The sequence below is a fragment of the Euprymna scolopes genome, chromosome 21, assembly GCF_053919585.1.
Source record: "Euprymna scolopes isolate OS-2025 chromosome 21, ASM5391958v1, whole genome shotgun sequence".
Taxonomy (NCBI): Eukaryota; Metazoa; Mollusca; class Cephalopoda; order Sepiida; family Sepiolidae; genus Euprymna; species Euprymna scolopes.
This window is the reverse complement of record NC_136502.1, coordinates 110,999,576-111,021,584: the sequence shown is the minus strand read 5'-3', so window position 1 is coordinate 111,021,584 and position 22,009 is coordinate 110,999,576. Positions and strand designations below refer to the sequence as shown.

General features: G+C 32.2%; 1 protein-coding gene across 4 annotated transcripts in view; it reads left to right on the top strand.

Moving 5' to 3' along the window:
• Positions 1-20,063, top strand: part of LOC145242985 (protocadherin beta-16-like) — a 470,505-nt gene extending 450,442 nt beyond the window's left edge. For 3 of the 4 annotated variants that reach the window (XM_080106104.1, XM_080106106.1, XM_080106105.1), the window contains one exon: positions 19,676-20,063. In XM_080106104.1, coding sequence (XP_079962230.1) covers positions 19,676-19,965 — 290 coding nt within the window. In that variant the 3' untranslated portion in view covers positions 19,966-20,063. The remainder of the gene's footprint in view (positions 1-19,675) is intronic. The other variant, XR_013862833.1, reaches the window with a different exon arrangement.
• Positions 20,064-22,009: the final 1,946 nt, after the last annotated feature.

Genomic DNA, 22,009 nt, shown 5'->3' with positions numbered 1-22,009 from the left:
ATAAGATAGGTGGAACATATATACTATGAGAATACCTGGAATTGATTGATGTGTTTGTAATAAAATAATCAGCCCAGGCAATATATCAAAGTTATTATTTAAGTAAGGGGGAGCGATATAGTGGGTTAAAGTTATGAAAATTATTGTCGAAATCCAAGAAGTATGAAAAATGATGAAATGTGAGTTAATTGATTGGTGTGTTTGTAATGAAATAATAAACTCAGACAATATATCAAAGTTCTTATATTAGTAGAAGGGGGGGTATAATGTGGGTTTTTGATTATAAAAATGAGTGTCAAAATTAGTAACATATCCAAGAATTATGAAAAATGATGAAATGTGAGTTAATTGATTGGTGTGTTTGTAATGAAATAATCAGCCCAGGCAATATATCAAAGCTATTATTTTAGTAAGGGGGAGGCTGTAAGGTGTGTTAAGCGTATGAAAAATTATTATCGAAATTAGTAACATATCCAAGAATTACGAAAAATGATGAAATGCGAGTTAATTGATTGGTGTGTTTGAAATGAAATAATCAACCCAGATAATATATCAAAGTTATTATTTTAGTAGTGGGTGGTTAATAATGTGGGTTAAACATATAAAAGGTGATTGTGGAAATTAGTAACATATCCGAGAATTATAAAAATTGATGAAATGTGAGTTAATAGATAGTTGTGTTTTTTATAAAATAATCAGCCCAGACAATATATTAAAGTTATTTTTTAATAAAAGAGGGTGATAAAGATGGTTTAAATTATGAAAAACTATTGTCGAAATTAGTAACATATCCAAGAATTACGAAAAATGATGAAATGCGAATTAATTGATTGGTGTGTTTATAATAAAATAATCAGCCCAGACAATATATCAAAGTTATTATCTTAGTAAGAAAGGGCGATAAGGATAGTTTAAATTATGAAAAACTATTGTCGAAATAAGTAACATATCTAAGAATTATGAAAAATAATAATATGTGATTTAATGCATTAGTGTGTTTGCCATGAAATAATCAGCCCAGACAATATATCAAAATTATTATTTTAGTAAGGGGTGAGCGATAATGTCGGTTAAAATGAGAAAAAATGATTGTCGAAATTAGTAACATATCCAAGAATTATGGAAAATGATGAAATGTGAGTTAATTGATTGGTGTAATGAAAAAACCAGCCCAGACAATATATCAAAGTTATTATTTTAATAAGGGTGGAAGCTATAATGTGTGTTTAACTTATAAAAAATTATTGTCGAAATTAGTAACATATCCAAGAATTATGGAAAATGATGAAATGTGAGTTAATTGATTGGTGTAATGAAAAAACCAGCCCAGACAATATATCAAAGTTATTATTTTAATAAGGGTGGAAGCTATAATGTGTGTTTAACTTATAAAAAATGATTGTCGAAATTAGTAACATATCCAAGAATTATGGAAAATGATGAAATGTGAGTTAATTGATTGGTGTAATGAAAAAACCAGCCCAGACAATATATCAAAGTTATTATTTTAATAAGGGTGGAAGCTATAATGTGTGTTTAACTTATAAAAAATGATTGTCGAAATTAGTAACATATCCAAGAATTATGGAAAATGATGAAATGTGAGTTAATTGATTGGTGTAATGAAAAAACCAGCCCAGACAATATATCAAAGTTATTATTTTAATAAGGGTGGAAGCTATAATGTGTGTTTAACTTATAAAAAATGATTGTCGAAATTAGTAACATATCCAAGAATTATGGAAAATGATGAAATGTGAGTTAATTGATTGGTGTAATGAAAAAACCAGCCCAGACAATATATCAAAGTTATTATTTTAATAAGGGTGGAAGCTATAATGTGTGTTTAACTTATAAAAAATGATTGTCGAAATTAGTAATATATCCAAGAATTATGAAAAATGATGAAATATGAATTAAATCGATAGTTGTGTTTTTTATGAAATAATCTGCCTAGACAATATATCACATTTTTTATTTTAGTAAGGGGAGAGGCGATAATGTGGGTTAAAATTATGATAAATTATTGTCGAACATAGTAACATATTAAATAATTATGAGAAATGATGAAATGTGAGTTAATTGACCAGTGTGTTTATAATGAAATAATCATCCCAGGACGTTATTATTTTAGTAAGAGGGCGATACAGTTTTAACAAAAGGGCTACAATAATATGATTGTGCCTTTCTTCATGCTGAACAGAACGCCCACATAATGCCCCGCAACAATATATTACATATGAAAAATGCTGCTGTGGAATTTCCACAGGTCCCGCTAGTTATTATTATTATTATTATTACAATTTTATAATTTCCTTATCAATTAGTTTGGTCTGTTACTTATTGATTAGTTTTGCCTTTTACTTATTGGTTAGTCTTGTCTTTTATTTATCGATTAGTTTTTCTTATCTTTTACTTATCGATTAGTTTTGTCTTTTACTTATCGATTAGTTTTGCCCTTTACTTATTGGTTAGTCTTGTCTTTTATTTATCGATTAGTTTGTCTTATCTGTTATTTATCGATTAGTATTGTCATGTCTTTTACTTATCGATTAGTTTTGTCTTTTACTTATCGATTAGTTTTGTCTTTTACTTATCGATTAGTTTTGTCTTTTACTTATCGATTAGTTTTGTCTTTTACTTATTGGTTAGTCTTGTCTTTTATTTATCGATTAGTCTTGTCTTTTATTTATCGATTAGTTTGTCTTATCTGTTATTTATCGATAAGTATTGTCATGTCTTTTACTTATTGATTAGTTTTGTCTTTTATTTATCGATTAGTATTGTCATGTCTTTTACTTATTGATTAGTTTTCTCTTTTACTTATCGATTAGTTTTGTCTTTTACTTATTGGTTAGTCTTATCTTTTATTTATCGATTAGTATTGTTTTCGTTTAAAATTTTCGTAGACTCTTGAAAATTCAGTATGTTATTGTTATACATTTTATGAGATGACTAACCAATTTTTATGATTTCTAGTTCAAACGAACAGCTACAGCAGGAATTGGAATACACCCTACTAAAACCTGACTGCCACAACTGGTGAATTTCAAAAATGCAATCTTGACGTGAGGACACTTTAGAAGAACGATATGCAATAAAATTCTGTTTTCAATTTAGTAAAAATGCCACAGAAACATATGAATGCTTCAGACTGCTTTGAAAACATCTTGAATGAATCGAGCATCAGTTTTTGAGTGGCATAAGAGATTCAAGGAAGGCAGGGAGTCTGTGAGGGATGAGAGGAGCGGGGGGAATAAGGAAGTCAGAACACTAAAGTTGATTGGCCAAATAAAGAATTTCATGGATAAGGACTGTTGTGTGTTTGTAGAGACAATAAGTGCACAGTTTGATGTCAGTGTGGGAACTGTACATACAATTATTTGTGACGAACTGAAGATGCGGAAGATTTGTGTGAAGGTTGTCTCAAGGGGGCTCACAAAAGATCAGAAAGAAAGACGTTGTCATCAAGATGAGCATTAAGACAGTTCCTCACCCTCCCTATTGTCCAGACCTTGCTCCCTGTGACTTTTGGTTATTCCCTAAGCTCAGGGAGAACCTTAGAGGTTGTCATGATAAGACAATTGAGGAGATGAAAACGGCTGTGACGAGATTACTTTGAAAGGGGACTAGAGTTTCATGTGTGTACTATCGACAAAAGTGCCCATACGAAAAAAGTCTGGAAACTTATTGAAGGCACCTCGTATCTTAAATTTAGACTATCAGTAGCTATAAAGTCACATAAGTCTATAAATAAAATTTTGTAAGATTCTTCTCCCACCTTCCTCCTCCTCTTTCTTCTAAAAACCAAACAAAACAGAAACATTGTGTGATATTTTCATGAGCATAAAACCCGTGTCCTTCCAATGGTGAGAAAATATTATGTCCAATCAGATTGACAAATGCTGGAAACTGATTCTTCATTCCAAGAATCTCTTTGATTCCTTCATAGAGATCTGTTCTACTTTTAGACACAGCTGAAGCCATATCTGATCTGAGTCTTTTCTTTGGGGATGATTGCAAAACAAAGTTCGAAGTTATGCACGAAAAAAAAAAAAAGTTGGCATTTCTTTGAAGGATTTTTTTATATGTATTTATACATATATATAAGAAGCTCGGTCCGTTGGTAGGTCTGTCAGGTTCAAATATGAAATAGCATTTTTTTTATTTTTATTTTCATTTTTTAGTTAGTCAGGCTTAAATTTGAAATAGCTTCTTTTTTTTTTTAATCAGGCTTAAATTTTAGATAGTTTCTATTTTTATTTTTTTTGTTACAGGCTTAAATTCCAAATAGCTTCTTTTTTTGTTTATCATGCTTAAATTTGAAATATCATTTTTTGGGGTGGGGGTGGAGGTTAATGCTTACATTTGAAATAGCTTCTTTTTTGGTTATTCAGGCATAAATTTGAAATAGTATTTTTTTTTTGGTTAGTCATGCTTAAATTTGAAATAGCTTCTTTTTTTTTGGTTGATCAAGCTTAAATTTGAAATAGCATTTATTCTTTTTGTTTGTCAGGCTAAAATTTTAAATAATATTTTTCTTGGTCTGTCATGCTTTAATTTGAAATAGCTTTTCAAGTTTTAGTTTAAAGTAATATTTTTTCGTGTGTTAAAATTAAGTTTGAAATAACATTTTTTGGTGTGTCATGCTTAAGTTTGAAATAACATTCTTTGGTATGCCATGCTTAAGTTTAAAAATGTTATATATTAACAGTTGTTCGAACCTGACACAGTAATGGTTCAAATAAATTGTACCAAATTATGTTATTATATTGTTAATAAAACTGTATAACAATAAAAAAAATTAAAATGGGTTAGCCAAAATGCAAAATTTTCATTTGTCAGGTTAAACGTTGTAGGTCCGACTTCGAATGAAAATACAACAAGATAATTTTATATGTTAGATAAAGTATATAAGTTTTCAACTTCAATTTTATAGTGATTTTCAAATCAACACATGATATTTAATGTTATTTTTGTTGTTTTTATATGTTGTTAGCGTTAAACGTGTACCAAGAGAATGACAGCATTTCGCCGCAATAAAATGTACAGGGTGGAACGATAAAATTGTCGCACTAGAAAAGACGACATGATTCCATTTCCGTTTGATGAAAACTGGTTTTCATTTTTTGTTGCAAACCATCTACTAGTTGACCAGTTGTGCACAAATACCAAGAGCAATAGGAGCCTTATATCATGTCTGAATGTGACATAATGTTCAACGAGTGAGATCGGAGATGCACCGCTGTACAACTCATGCTCTCTACCGATCCAAGTTATGACAACAGGACCATTGCCAGCACCCTCAAAATGCAAATCCAAACGGTTCAACACTTGAGGGCACAGCTCAATGGTGTTTCTGGCCATGGTTATGATCTTTGGTGTGGTTTCAAGTGAGGGCCACATCATGCTACCTCACATCTTCGAAGTCGGCTTGAAAGTCAGCACCAAAGTGTGCTTGGATGTGCTGAAGTGTGTAGTGATCTCTTGGTGCATTTTGTACTCTTCTCTCACTGCCCCACCTCCTCCCCGACCTGAATCCACTGGACTCCTTCGTTTAGTCATATGTCGAGAACATCACCAACATGACCTCCTCTAACACCAAAGTGAGCATAATCGTAGCCATCCGCTGAGTATTTGCCAAGCTTCCACCAGCACTCGTGGAAAAGGCATGCTCCTAGTTCTGAACCAGCATCATAGCGGTGAGTGAGACTAAAGGCGGCTACATTGAATAGATGTCATCTCTACTACATAATCAAGTTATCTGAATTGATTTTTCAATAAAAGTTTTAAAATAAAGCTGTAGTGTTGTTTTCTTTAGGGCGACAAGTTCTTAATGAACTGTCTCCCTAAAAAATACAATCTACAAAATTTCCACTGCTTATGTTTACTACGCTATAATCACATTGACTAACGTATACCCATTAACCCTTGTCTTCGAGTGGCCCCCGGGCCTTGATAAGTGGTTATTCCTGTGTAAAAAAAAAAAAAAAACTTTATCGTTCTACCCTGTACATACATGTGCACTCAACTTCTCCATATTGATGTTGACGACTCACGTGCCGAGTTAATGCCGTGTCAGCATTTAAAACGTAAACCATGAAAAAGCTTTATAGTCCCAGTTCTTCATTTTTGCAGTAAATAATAAATGTAAATAGTACTCTACTGAGAAGACGGCTCGATCCTCAGAAAGAAAACGTAAAAAAAATAATAGCATGAAAATTGATAAACACTCATACATAAGAATAACACTATAAGAAACTCAATAGCAATAAAAACTAACATAACACACATAAATTTTCATAATAAAGACGATAAGTTACTTAACACTATCAATAATTCCCCCCACTCTTTATCTGTGCCTAAACCTAAACTTAGATTCCATGAACAAAGCTTCTTTCTTAGAACTGCACACCTGTGGAACTCTCTTCCGTTTACCTGCTTTCCAGCTGACTACAATATGATCGTCTTCAAGTCCAATGTAAGCAAGTTCTTGATGCGCCGTTCCCCTTAAGTAATCAAATTTACCAAATTTACACTTCTAACGATTGTCCCATCGACCACCGTACACTTATTAACGCTTATCCTCGAGTGGCCTCTGAGCCTTGATAATTGGTGATTCCTTTGTCAAAAAAAAAAAAAAACTAATAAATATCCATTTGTTACATGTTTAAAACGAAATATAAAACTGTATAACAATTACAAATTAAAATGGGCTAGCCAAATGCAAAGTGTGATTTGTCAGATTAAACGTTATAAGTCTGACCTTGAATGTAAATACGACAAGATAATTTTATATGCTAGATAAAGTTTTCAAATTCAATTTTATAGTGATTTTCAAAACAACACACATGATCTTTAATGTCATTTTTTTTTTGTTTTTATATATGTTACTAGCCCGGCTATAAAATACGCTTAAATACGATAATTTGTGCAGATTTCGATTTTATTATTCTAGAGTAGTGATTTCAAAAGTTAAAAAAAAAAGCAGTTCTTGGGTACCATCAGCTTGAATTGAAACCAAAACATATAGCTTTCCAGTTTTATTCGTTACTGTTTAAGCTAAGTCCATATGCATATAAAAACTTTAAAAAAATAACGTTATTAAAGGTATAAATGTATATTTGTGCATACATAAAAACGCTTTTACTTGACTTACGCCTGCCAAGTTCCAATTGTTTTCAATTTTGATTCTTTATTAGCTATTTTTACCAGCTTAAAACTAAATCGAATTTATTCCATAGGTCCAAATCCCCTATATATCAAGTTTCAAGACTGTAGACCAAAAATTGATAGAGTAGTTTGGCAGTAAGCGTACATTTTTGCTCATTAGGATTGAGCCAGCCTCAGTGTTTTAGGTGATCCACGAGGCACAACTTTGTGTCGCACACACTTCAGATGGCAACATTCGTCGCGGCAAACATGTACTTGACATGCAGGTTTAAGAAGGCATTTTGCAACAAGTTGCCAGTACACCATTACAACTCGTCTTGTCACCTACCCGTCAGGCGAGTTTATTCAGGGCGTGCATCTCTCCCAGTGAATTAAACGCGCCCCCAGATTCCAACCTGGAAATTTCTAGGATTTGGTGCGGTACATACAGCGTCTAGCCTTCCCAAATGGTCACCCATCTAGTACTGACCCGGCTCATCATATAGTATAAAATTGTGCATATCAGCATGGTATGTTTTGACTTGATTCTAATGCTTCCATTTATAATGATCGGTTAATAAGTTTAGGTACATACAAATATGCAAACATAAGTTTATAAAGATACTAGCAGGCCGCCCAGCATTGCCCCGGGCATAACATACCCATAAATATTATATTTTAATTCATACACAAATTAAGACATGTGTATGTGACTATTGTTTTCTCTAAACAGTTTACTTTTTTTGTAAGTAAACAAAAAAATACCCGAGCTGAGATCGAAACCAAAACCTAAAGACAATGGATAAAGTACGATAGCCATTAGACTAGCTTACCACGATATATTAAAAAGTGTTTTCAAACCTACTTATTCTTAACATAAGGAATCTGTCATATGGCCGATAGGCGCAGTTGACAAACATAAAAATCTGATTAGTACCAATTTTTCAATTTTTACTTCTTAGCAGCCATTTTTTTCCGGATAAAAACCGATTAAAAAGTTTTCCATGTGTCTGAATATCCTATATAGCAAATTTCAAGACTGTAGATGAAAAATTTGTTGAGTGTATAGGTTGAGAGTTGTCCTCACACACACACATTTTCACTTTTATAGATATATAGATTATGGTGTATATTTTGAAATTCTTATTCACATGCACATGTGTTTCACCTTTTTCCAGCACTCATCAGTGTGGAGAGCGATTGGTCTGCCAATCGCATTATTGTAAATCTTCAAACTTAAGTAAACATTTTAATTTGTTGTCTGAATGCATAGAAACTGGAATCCAACACAGCAAAGTGAAAGGAAGAGAATAAAGGTCTATGTGTGTGTGTATGTGGATGTATGTGTTACGTGTGTGTGTATCTGTGTGTGTTTGCATGTGTATGTATGTGTATGTATGTGTTATGCGTGTGTATATGTGTGTGTATGTGTATGTGTATGTATGTGTTATGTGTGTATGCATATGTGTATGTATGTGTGTGTATATATGTGCATGTGTGTATGTGTATTTATGTGTTATGTGTGTGTGCATATGTGTATGTATTTGAGTGTGTATGTGTGTGTATGTTTGTATATATGTGTATGTACGTGTGTATGTGTGTATATATGTGTTATGTGTGTGTGCATGTGTGTATGTATGTGTGTGTATGTGTGTATATATGTGTGTATATATGTGTGTGTATGTGTGTATGCATGTGTGTGTATGTGTATGTATGTGTTGTGTGTTTATATGTGTGTGCATGTGTATGTATGTGTTATATGTGTGTATATATGTGTATGTATGTGTGTATGTGTGTATATGTGTGTGTGCATGTATGTGTATGTGTATGTATGTGTTATGTGTGTATATGTGTGTGTGCATGTGTGTGTATGTGTATGTATGTGTTATGTGTGTGTGCATGTGTGTGCATGTGTGTGTATGTGTATGTATGTGTTATGTGTGGGTGCATATGTGTATGTACGTGTGCGTATGTGTGTATATGTTTGTATATGTGTGTATATATGTGTATGTATGTGTGTATATGTGTGTGCATGTGTTTGTATGTGTATATATGTTTTATGTGTGTGTGTATGTGTGTGTATGTTTGTATATGTTTGTATATAAGTGTATGTATGTAAGTGTGTATGCATGTATGTGTATGTGTATGTGTATGTATGTGTTATGTGTGTGTATGTGTGTGTGCATGTATGTGTATGTATGTGTTATGTGTCTGTGCATGTGTGTATGTATGTGTGTGTATGTTTGCGTGTGCATGTTTGTATATGTGTGTATATATGGGCATGTATGTGTGTATGTGTGTGTGCATGTGTATGTATGTGTTATGTGTGTATGTGTGTGTGTATGTGTGTATGTTTGTATGTGTGTATATATGTGTATGTATGTGTGTATGTGTGCATGCATGTATGTGTATGTATGTGTTATGTGTGTGTATATGGGTGTGTGCATGTGTGTGTATGTATGTGTTCTGTGTGTGTGTGCATGTGCATACACACATACATACACACATACACACACATATATAAACACATACACACACATACACACACATACATGCACACATGCACACACACATAACACATATATACACACATGTGTGTATGTGTGTATATGTTTGTATATGTGTGTGTATATATTTGTATGTATGTGTGTATGTGTGTATATGTGTGTATGCATGTGTGTGTATGTGTATGTATGTTTTATTTGTGTGTGCACGTGCGTATGTATGTGTATGTGTGTATGTGTATGGTTGAACATGTGTGTATATATGTGTATGTATGTGTGTATATGTGTGTGCATGTGTGTGTATTTGTATGTATGTATTATGTGTGTGCGCATGTGTATATGTATGTGTGTGTATGTGTATGTTTGTGTATGTGTATGTGTGTATATAGGTGTATGTATGTGTGTATATGTGTATGTATGTATGTGTATATATATGTGTGTATGTTTATGCATGTGTATGTATGTGTGTACATGTGCGTATGTATGTGTGCATGTGTGTGTATGTACGTGTGAATGTGAGAATTAAGATCTATATGTGTGTATGTGTATGTATGCGTGTGTATATGAGAAAAATATAATGATCTGTTAATTAGTTTAGGTACATAGAGATATGTAAACATAATTTTATAAAGATACTAGTAGATGTACCCGGTGTTGCCTGGTATTCTACATAACGTTAAATTCCTTTAAAAAAAAACGAGGCAAAAAATTGGAACAAATCCGAAACATGTTTATGCGAGTATTATGTTTTCTTCTAAACAGGTCACTTTTTTGTAAGGAAATAAAAAAAAAATACTTGAAATGAGATCAAAACCAAAATCTAAAGAAAGTGAGTCAAATATTCAAGTTCTTTCTAGTAGGAATTCAAGTTATCTCTGGTAGGAATTTAAGTTCTTTCTAGTAGGAATTCAAGTTCTCTCTAGTAGGAATTCAAGTTCTCTCCAGTAGGAATTTAAGTTCTTTCTAGTAGGAATTCAAGTTATCTCTGGTAGGAATTTAAGTTCTTTCTAGTAGGAATTCAAGTTATCTCTGGTAGGAATTTAAGTTCTTTCTAGTAGGAATTCAAGTTCTCTCTAGTAGGAATTCAAGTTCTCTCCAGTAGGAATTAAAGTTCTTTCTAGTAGGAATTCAAGTTATCTCTAGTAGGAATTCAAGTTATTTTCAGTAGGAATTCAAGTTCTCTCTAGTAGGAATTCAAGTTCTCTCTAGTAGGAATTCAAGTTATCTCTAGTAGGTATAATAGTTATCTCTAGTAGGTATTAAATTTCTCTCTAGTAGGTATTCAAGTTATCTCTAGTAGGTATTAAAGTTATCTCTAGTAGGTATTCAAGTTCTCTCTAGTAGGAATTTAAGTTCTTTCTAGTAGGAATTCAAGTTCTCTCTAGTAGGAATTCAAGTTATCTCTAGTAGGAATTCAAGTTATCTCCAGTAGGAATTCAAGTTATCTCCAGTAGGAATTCAAGTTCTCTCTAGTAGGAATTAAAGTTATCTCTAGTAGGTATTAAACTTCTCTCTAGTAGGTATTAAAGTTATCTCTAGTAGGTATTAAAGTTATCTCTAGTAGGAAATAAAGTTATCTCTAGTAGGTATTAAAGCTCTCTCCAGTAGGAATTCAAGTTATCTCTAGTAGGAATTCAAGTTCTCTCTAGTAGGTATTAAAGTTCTCTCTAGTAGGTATTAAAGTTATCTCTAGTAGGAAATAAAGTTATCTCTAGTAGGTATTAAAGTTATCTCTAGTAGGAAATAAAGTTATCTCTAGTAGGTATTAAAGTTCTCTCTAGTAGGAATTCAAGTTATCTCTAGTAGGAATTCAAGTTCTCTCCAGTAGGAATTCAAGTTCTCTCCAGTAGGAATTCAAGTTATCTCTGGTAGGAATTCAAGTTCTCTCTAGTAGGAATTCAAGTTCTCTCTAGTAGGAATTCAAGTTCTCTCTAGTAGGTATTAAAGTTATCTCTAGTAGGTATTAAAGTTATCTCTAGTAGGTATTAAAGTAATCTCTAGTAGGTATTAAATTTATCTCTAGTAGGTATTAAACTTCTCTCTAGAAGGTATTAAATTTATCTCTAGTAGGAATAAAAGTTCTCTCTAGTAGGTATTCAAGTTCTCTCTAGTAGGTATTCAAGTTCTCTCTAGTAGGAATTCAAGTTCTTTCTAGTAGGAATTCAAGTTCTCTCTAGTAGGTATTCAGGTTATCTCTGGTAGGAATTCAAGTTCTCTCCAGTAGGAATTCAAGTTCTCTCTAGTAGGAATTCAAGTTATCTCTAGTAGGTATTAAATTTCTCTCTAGTAGGAATTCAAGTTATCTCTAGTAGGAATTCAAGTTCTCTCTAGTAGGTATTCAGGTTATCTCTGGTAGGAATTCAAGTTCTCTCCAGTAGGAATTCAAGTTCTCTCTAGTAGGAAATAAAGTTATCTCTAGTAGGTATTAAATTTCTCTCTAGTAGGAATTCAAGTTATCTCTAGTAGGAATTCAAGTTCTCTCTAGTAGGTATTCAGGTTATCTCTAGTAGGAATTCAAGTCATCTCTAGTAGGTATTAAAGTTATCTCTAGTAGGTATTAAAGTTATCTCTAGTAGATATTAAACTTCTCTCTAGTAGGTATTAAAGTTATCTCTAGTAGGTATTAAAGTTCTCTCCAGTAGGAATTCAAGTTATCTCTAGTAGGTATTAAAGTTCTCTCTAGTAGGTATTCAAGTTCTCTCTAGTAGGTATTAAAGTAATCTCTAGTAGGTATTAAATTTCTCTCTAGTAGGAATTCAAGTTATCTCTAGTAGGTATTAAAGTTCTCTCTAGTAGGAATTCGAGTTATCTCTAGTAGGTATTAAAGTTCTCTCTAGTAGGTATTCAAGTTTTCTCTAGTAGGCATTCAAGTTATCTCTAGTAGGTATTAAAGTTCTCTCTAGTAGGAATTCAAGTTCTCTCTAGTAGGAATTCAAGTTCTCTCTAGTAGGTATTAAAGTTCTCTCTAGTAGGAATTCAAGTTCTCTCTAGTAGGAATTCAAGTTATCTCTAGTAGGTATTAAAGTTCTCTCTTGTAGGTATTAAAGTTATCTCTAGTAGGTATTAAAGTTCTCTCTAGTAGGAATTCAAGTTATCTCTAGTAGGAATTCAAGTTATCTCTAATAGGTGTAAAAGTTATCTCTAGTAGGTATTCAAGTTCTCTCTAGTAGGTATTAAAGTTATCTCTAGTAGGTATTAAACTTCTCTCTAGTAGGTATTAAAGTTATCTCTAGTAGGTATTAAAGTTCTCTCTAGTAGGAATTCAAGTTATCTCAAGTAGGTATTAAAGTTATCTCTAGTAGGAATTCAAGTTATCTCTAGTAGGAATTTAAGTTCTCTCTATTAGGTATTAAAGTTATCTCTAGTAGGAATTCAAGTTATCTCTAGTAGGAATTCAAGTTATCTCTAGTAGGTATTAAAGTTCTCTCTAGTAGGAATTCAAGTTATGTCTAGTAGGAATTCAAGTTCTCTCTAGTAGGTATTCAAGTTATCTCTAGTAGGTATTAAAGTTATCTCTAGTAGGTATTAAAGTTATCTCTAGTAGGTATTAAAGTTCTCTCTAGTAGGTATTCAAGTTATCTCTAGTAGGTATTCAAGTTATCTCTAGTAGGTATTAAAGTTCTCTCTAGTAGGAATTCAAGTTCTCTCTAGTAGGTATAAAAGTTCTCTCTAGTAGGAATTCAAGTTATCTCTAGTACGAATTCAAGTTATCTCTAGTAGGTATTAAAGTTATCTCTAGTAGGAATTCAAGTTATCTCTAGTACGAATTCAAGTTATCTCTAGTAGGAATTCAAATTATCTCTAGTAGGTATTAAAGTTATCTCTAGTACGAATTCAAGTTCTCTCCAGTAGGTATTCAAGTTCTCTCCAATAGGCATTCATATTCTATTCAGTATGAATGAGTTCTCTCTCTAGTAGGGATTCGTATGTGTGTGTATGTGTGTGCGTATGTCTATATGTATGTGTGTATATCTGTGTGCACATGATAAGTAGACACAACTAGAGATCTGAAACTGTTAGTGTTCCACAATGCGAAAATAAAAAAAAAAAGAGAAAAAAGCTTCAAACAGAAAAGTGTGTTAATTTAATGGTGCAATTGATTCTTTAACAGATTTGGCGATGAACGAAATGCAAGATTGTAGAAATGATTGTCAAACAAAATGAAATGTTTTTCAAAGAAAAGTTTTTAGCCTTTCTTTTTTTACCATTTTTTTTTTACCAATTTTTTTTTTTTTACCACTATTCACCTTTTCCACATTTTTCAACAACTTTGCTGAGAATAAACTTTTTAAAAGATAATCAAATTGGATCTATTCTTCGAATAGTACTGACAACGGAAATGAACAATTTTCTTAATGAATATGAGTTGTTGGTTGGGTGGATTCATCTTCTCTCCATCCCTTTCTTACATGTTCAAAAAAGGTTAATCATATATATATATATATATATATATATTTATGTATATATATATATATATATATATATATTTATGTATATATATTTATGTATATACATTTATGTATATATATATATTTATGTATATATATATTTATGTATATATATATATATATTTATGTATATATATATATATATTTATGTATATATATATATATATTTGTGTGTATATATATATTTATGTATATATATATGTATATATATTTATGTATATATATATTTATGTATATATATTTATGTATATATATATTTATGTATATATATATATTTATGTGTGTATATATATATTTATGTATATATATATATATTTTTATGTATATGTATATATGTATGTATATATATAAGTGAGAAGGTATGTGAGGACACTTCGCAACCTATATACTAAACGAATTTTTTATCTGCAGACTTGAAATTTGGTATATAGGTTATTGAGATTGATCGGTTTTCATCTTGGAAAAAATAGCTGCTAAACAGTCAAAATTGAAAAAATTGGTACGTTGACATGCCAGATTGCTTATGTTAAGTATAAGTAGGTTTGAAAACACTTTTTAAATATCGTATGAAGCTGGCTTAATGGTTATCGTATTGACTCACTGTCTTTAGGTTTTGGTTTCGATCTGATGACACGATCTTCACAAAATGTTTTCCAATCTATCTATTCTTAACATAAAGAAGTTGTCATATTTCACGGCTGCGCATTCGCATTTGGGAAACAGTTGAAAAAGAGATAAAAATCTGGTCACGCTTATGTACCAACTTTTCAATTTTGACCAATTAGCAGCCATTTTTTCCGGATGAAAACGGATTAAGAAGTTTTCCACCTGTCTGAATACTCTTTATACCAAATTTCAAGTCTTAGATCATAATTTTGAAGTATATAGGTTGAGAGGTGTCCCTCTACACACTTTTATAGATAGATTATGTACATTTTGTTATACTTTTTAAAGAAATTTAGTTGAAAATTATATGTCTATATCATTAAATTGCTAAATCTATCTATACTCCTATAAATTCGTTTTTCTTTTGTGTGTATTGATACTCATATTAAAAACCCTTTTTTCTATTAGTATTTATTTGCTTTCCCACCAAAGCAAAAGGTGACACAAGGTCGTTTTTATGTGGAGTCAAACCAGCTCCCCGAATAAAAGGCAAAAGGGGCACTCTGGTTGGGACCAAAAATAATAATTGTCCCAATATAGAGAGTTTCCCCTCCATTGACCGGCACAAATAACCTTAAGTGCAACATCTGCAGAACAGATGCTACACTTTAATCCCGGCCCAAAGGTCAAGAAAGACAGAAAGAAGGCAAGGTATTTATTTGCTCCCCCACCGAGCAAATTAGGCGAGCTGGATAGTGACAATTGGTATGAATGGTATTATATGTGGGGTCGCCCCCACACATGGTCTTTGCTTGCAGTATGTATTTATTTGCTTCCCCACTGGGCAAATTAGGCACAAGGCCGTTTTTTAATGTGGAGAGAGAGGGAGAGGGGAGGGAAAAGGGGGACCAGCTCCCAATGGGTGGGAAATGGGAGTTGGATAGTAACTGTTGGTATAAAGGGTTGCCCCTACATTGACCAAGGTCTGATATGTGGAGTTACCCCCACATATGGTCTTTGCTTGCAGTATCTGTCGGAACTTTGATCTTGGCCCAAAGGCCAAGAAAATACAACTTTGTTATATATGGGTTGTAGAATTGCATTCATCTGCAAAAAATCTATCTAATTTGCATATTTTTTAAAACATTTATTTTAATTAATTCCCTATTAGTTTTTTTTCGGTTTTCTTATGGGATGATCATCTTTAGTTAACTATTACGTGTAATTATACAGGGCGACCCCCCCCCCTAAAAAACGGGCCCCAACTCTAATTAGACCCCGTTTCTTAGTGTTTTGTCCGAATGAAATGAAACTTTGGTCATAACTAGTTTATTATATTCAAAACCTCATATCAAAACACTAGGGTCTTTGGCCTTTTTTTCTCCGTTCTACAGCATATGTTCTAGATGGCCTCCATTTAGCTTTTGTTTTTTTTGGGGTCACCCTGTATTCATGCAAATGTTCTACATCATTTATACTTGCATAATATTTACGTCAAAAGGTTATAGTAAACATAAACCTCTTTTTATATATATTTATGTATGCGTATATATTTTTGTTTAAAAAATTTTGCCTCCAAAACTCTTCCCAGAGTTATTTTATCTAGAGATATGAAACTTAATATATAGTTTATTCGAATCCAATGCAAAACTTTATACTTGGATTTAGCTGGAGAAAATTTTCAGTATTTACTTCAACAGCGCTCAATACATATATAGAGCTAGGTAGTAAGTTATGAAAATATATATGGCAAGCAAGCTACACAGAATATTCCGTGTTTCATTCTCGTGGGAATTCGTCAGGCTTATGCATAAACTTGACGAATTCTCACAAGAATGAAACGCGAAAGAAAATACCTTGCACTACTTCTGTATTTTTTTTTTATTTCGGTTTAACATCTTTTAACTAACGCCTTTATCCACTTGGCCATGTGTCCCTACAATTACTTCAATAATAGAAGAAGTGAATATAGTTCCCATGCTCAAAATAAAACTTTTTTTGTTGTATCTCGTCTATCTTGGTGGAGAGGATTAAATGAGTAACCAGAAAAAAGGAGGTCAGGTCAAAGGGCAAACAGCATGGGAAGAAAACGTGAAGAGGGGATAGAGTTCGAAAAGTGGTAATAAGAGAGAAGTTTGACCTGGAATCATTCATGGGTAATCCGTACAAACGCGTTCAAATCCAGTTGGATCTACTGTATTCTCTGACATTTTAATATGATTAGGTGGTGCAGGTGCTATTTATATCTAAAATCCGATGTTTCAGCACCGGAAGATTCTTTGGCTTTAGTTCATGACCACTTCCTTGTTAGAAAAAATAAATATATCTATTGAACGACTTTAATAATAATAATAATAATAATAATAATAATAATAATAATAATAATAATAAAAAAATACAAAATAAATTCTGCTCGTTACGTAATATAATAAACGGTTACCATAGTAATTGAGCATTTTGGTCAAATTTTCTTACAAAAAAAATTGTTCATCTTCATCCGTTATGCAAATATAATGTGTATCATTTGGATTCTTCGTACTGCTATTCTCATCTTTGTTGTTATTTTAACAACGTTTTAGCCGATATATACTTCCGGCCAGGTGCATCTTGTCGAACTCGGAAATCTTTCTTTCTTGTTCTTTTGTTTTTAACTCGGAAATCTTTCTGTCAAATTCGGGAATCTGCATGGAATCTTCGAATGGAATCCTTTATTTAATCCACAGGAGTAGCGTGCTCTTGTCTTGTCAGCCACAACTGGGTAGAAGCCCTATTTCCGAGTTTGACAAGATACACATGAAGAAGATCAGAGGCTACATGCTTTTGTTCTGTCAGCAACGAACTTGGGAATCGTTAAAACTTATACAGAATTAGATCTGGCACAATGGATAAATACATTTAGTAGCAATCAGTTTTAAATGACAATCGTCAGGAGGTTGAAGGTTGTCTTCAGACAATATAAACTTAGAACAGCATAATAATTACTAACAATTACTATATTGTCCAATTGACTACTGTACACTCCTAACCCTAATCCTCGAGTGGTCTCTGGGCCTTGATAAGTGGTTATACCTATGTAAAAAAAAAAAATTAACACTTTTCTCATAAATAATATTTCTATCGATATAAACTCTGGCTTAATTCTAGCATAGTAAATACAATACTTGGTAAAAATTCAGTTGTAAACGTACATTTTTCTAGAGATCAATGGTTCAATCCTCAGCGCAGTAATTGCGATTTACTTAGGACTTCTATCTGATTATGACTGACGGGACAAGAGCATGCTACCACCATGAGTTAAATAAAGGGCTCCGTTCGAAATTGTGTGCAGATTTCCGAGTTCGACAGAAATATTGCTGATTTGGACAAGATACATCTGAAGAAGGTTATAGTAGTCCGTAGAATCTCAAATACTTAAACGATCTCAAAAAATCTACAAATGAAACGCTCGAGTTATGCAACATATATCGCACTACAGAAAAATGGAATTGAAAGAAAACCTTCGAAATACCACAACAAATCCCATAGAAAAGAAGATATCTGACACTAAATCAAGGGTCAAATAGAAACGGGGGGGGGGAATAAGATAAAATAAAATAAATAAATAAATAAATAAATAAAAATAAAAAGATAAAAAAAAATGCAATGGAATTGTCCGGCGAAATATTTATTTCCAGATTATACAAATTATATACATTGATAAACCATATCTGAATTTTTTTTTTTTTTTTACATTGGGTCACCACTTATCAAGGCCCAGGGGCCACTCGAAGATAACGGTTAATGGGTATACATTTGTCATTGTGATTTTAGCGTAGTAAACATTAGTGGGAATTTTATAACTTGGATTACATAGGGGGAAGGTTCAATAAGAACTTGTTCACGTTGGACTTGAAGACAATCAGATTGTAGTAAGCTGGAAAGCAGGCAAACGGAATAGAGTTCCACAGGCAAGCAGTTCTAATAAAGAAGCTCTGTTCATGGAATCTACGTTTAGGTGTAGGAACAGATAAAGAGTGTGGGAAATTGTTGATAGTGGTTTTGGCTAGACGAGTGTTTTTCGTGAAAGTCTGGGGTGGGGGCATAAATTGAAGTTCAGATAAGCACCTGCCATGAAAGTTGCGATAAAGCAGGGACAGGTTCGCTACGTCTCTTCTGTGGGAAAGTGGTGGCAGGGAAGAGAAAAGGGCATCCCCGCACTAAGCTACAAAGTCTATTTTGAACTCTGTCAAGACAGGATAAGCTGTTTCTAGCAGCTCCTACCCAGATGTAGCAACAGTACTCCATCGTTGGCCGAACCTGGTTTTTATTTGGGTAGAGAATTGCATCAGGAGTGACATAGGCTGATTTACTGCGGTTGATTTGCCATGAAACCAAAATTTTGTAAATACGAAAAACACCATTTTTAACACCGATACACACGGTAAAAAAATCTATGTGTTCGCCATTTTGTATGCTTTAGTAAAAAATGTCCGAATAAACAAATAATAGTAAATAAACAAATAATAAATAAATGTTTTCAAAATAATTTCTAACCATTCATATTATTTGGATTCTTCGAACAATTGTTCTCATCTTGAATGTTATTTTCACAATGTTGCGGTTGATGGAAATACCTCTCACCAACCTTCTTCAGGTATATCTTGTCTAACTCGGTAATCTTTCTGTCAAAATCGGGAATCTATATCGAATTTCGAAAGATGACCCTTTATTTAATTCACGGTGGTAGCATGCTCTCGTTCCGTCAGCCATGACCTCCCAGAAGTTCTATTTGATTAGTTTGACAGAAAGATTCCCGAGTTCGACAGGGTACACTTAAAGAAGGTAGAGGATGGGGTTATATCGACCAAATCGTTATGAAAATAACACGTAACGTGAGATCAGTAGTCCGAAAGATCCAAATAATACGAATCGTCATCTCAAAAAATTCAAAATTCTAACCATTTTTTTTTTCTTTTCTTTTTCCAGATCCATACACATCCCAATACTACAAATTAAGGTCTTCAATGTCGGAAAAGCAACCACTGAAGAACCCGCACAAGAAGACGGTGCAGCAAACGTTTTTTTACGCTGCGGACACAAACAATATGTCACGGCCCTTACACAAAGCCAACATTGGCCACATCCCCGACTGTAGCCAGTGGATTGACCTGAAACCGGCTTCAGTAGAGAACGTTCCAGGCATGCATTCGCATATACGCCAGCAAAGACAGAATATAGGCACAACGTCTAATCCCACAAAACTCCCCACAGTATAACAAATAAACAAAAAAAAATGAATGATGGCGATAAAAATAATACTTCAAACATTTCCACGAATAATAAGAATGTATTGTTGCGAGGGAAATAAAGGAAAGAGGGGAAAAAATGATTGGCAAAAAAAAAAAGCAACACATAATAATACAAAAAATAATAATAAAACAAAGGAGATAAAAAAAAAAAGGGGAAAAAAAGCTACAGAAAAAAAATAAAAATGATTCATTTCTGTGTCCGCAACCATCCAACCCTAAACAAATATTAGTGCCGGCCCTGACACACACAGGAAGAGAAAGAGAAGAAATAAATAAATGTATTTGTGGTCAGGTAATACACTGGTCTGCAAGGAAGGTCTTTGTAACTCATTCTTTTTATTATTATTATTATTATTATTATTATCATCATCATCATCATCATCATCATCAATATTTCATGATAGACATATAAAAAAGAGTTCTTTATGTTATTATTATATACTTAGATAAATAATTATGAAGAAGAGTCTACTGACAGCAGAGTGTAATAATATCCATCACACAAATAATAGATTCTACAAAGTATATATTATCTACAAACATTCATTATATATATATATATATATATATATATATATATATATATATATATATATATATATATATATATATATATATGTGTGTGTGGGGGGGGGTGTATTTATGTATGTAGAGATTGAGAAGTGGATAAAAATATCAGAATATGATGGATAATGTTTAGTAGAAATTTCAAGTGAAATAGGTGAAATTCATTTCAAACGACGTTTCGATACAATTTATATCTTCTTCAGATATGTATGAACCAATATATATTTGTACATTATTAATGTAGACAGCACTCGCAATAAGAATGATAGATTGCACACGCGCGCTAACGCGCGCACGCGTGTTACAAGAGATCAGAAAAGCACTGATACTGTCGGTTTCGAATCTAAGTCGAAGGGGGACCAATATCTGGTCGCCTACGTCAGACTTTCTTCAGTGTCTGTTTATATCTATCTCCCCTGTATATAAAAAAAAAAATTGAAGAGAGTCTGACATAGGTGTCCAAAGACTGATCTTCTTTGTTTGGATTTGAAACTGACAGTAACGATGTCTTCTTTTGTGATCTTTTGTAGCACATGTATAAATAAATATTACACTCTTATTTGAAATTTTCTAGGTAATCGAGCACTCTGCCACTAACCTTACCTTATATATATATATATATATATATATATATATATATATATATATATATATATATATATATATATACATATATATATATATATATATATATATATATATATATATACTTCAGAATAAAATTATCCAACAATTAGCTGGTATGAAAACCTGTGATTATAAGATTTACAAGATATTACTGGCCGTAATATTCTATAAGTATTATCCCACCTAAATAAAAATTGCTCGATATACAAGATAGAGCAAATAAATCAAATTTTAGTCATTCAATGAATTTAATAAATTATGACGTGAAATTTTTAAATTTCAAATCAAAATATTTTTATTATTCTATGTAAGACAAAGAATACATTTGAAATATTATAACTCCTTATCCTATAGGATTTCGATGTCTACCATCTCTTCAGAGGAGAAAATATTAGCAAATAGTTATAATGGTTGACACCTTATTTGCTTAAGTCAGTAAGACATGGAAAATCACAATTAAAAATTGATTGCGTAATTAAAAGTCATAGAGTAAGGTAAGTTAAAGAAAAGGTAAAATGATCCAAACTGTATTTTGTGTAATCTTTGGATCATTTTACCACACTGCTTTCAAAGACATTCACTTCGGATTTTACCATGCAATTTGGATGTTAACTTTTATATCCTTTTCTTTAACATAGAATAATAAAAATCTTTTAATCTGAAACATTTCACGTCATAAATTTTTAAATTCATTGAATGACTAAAAATTATATATATATATATATATATATATATATATAAATATATATATATATATATATATATATATATATATATGAGAAAGAAAATTAAAACTGTAAGTTTAAATTTACAATCA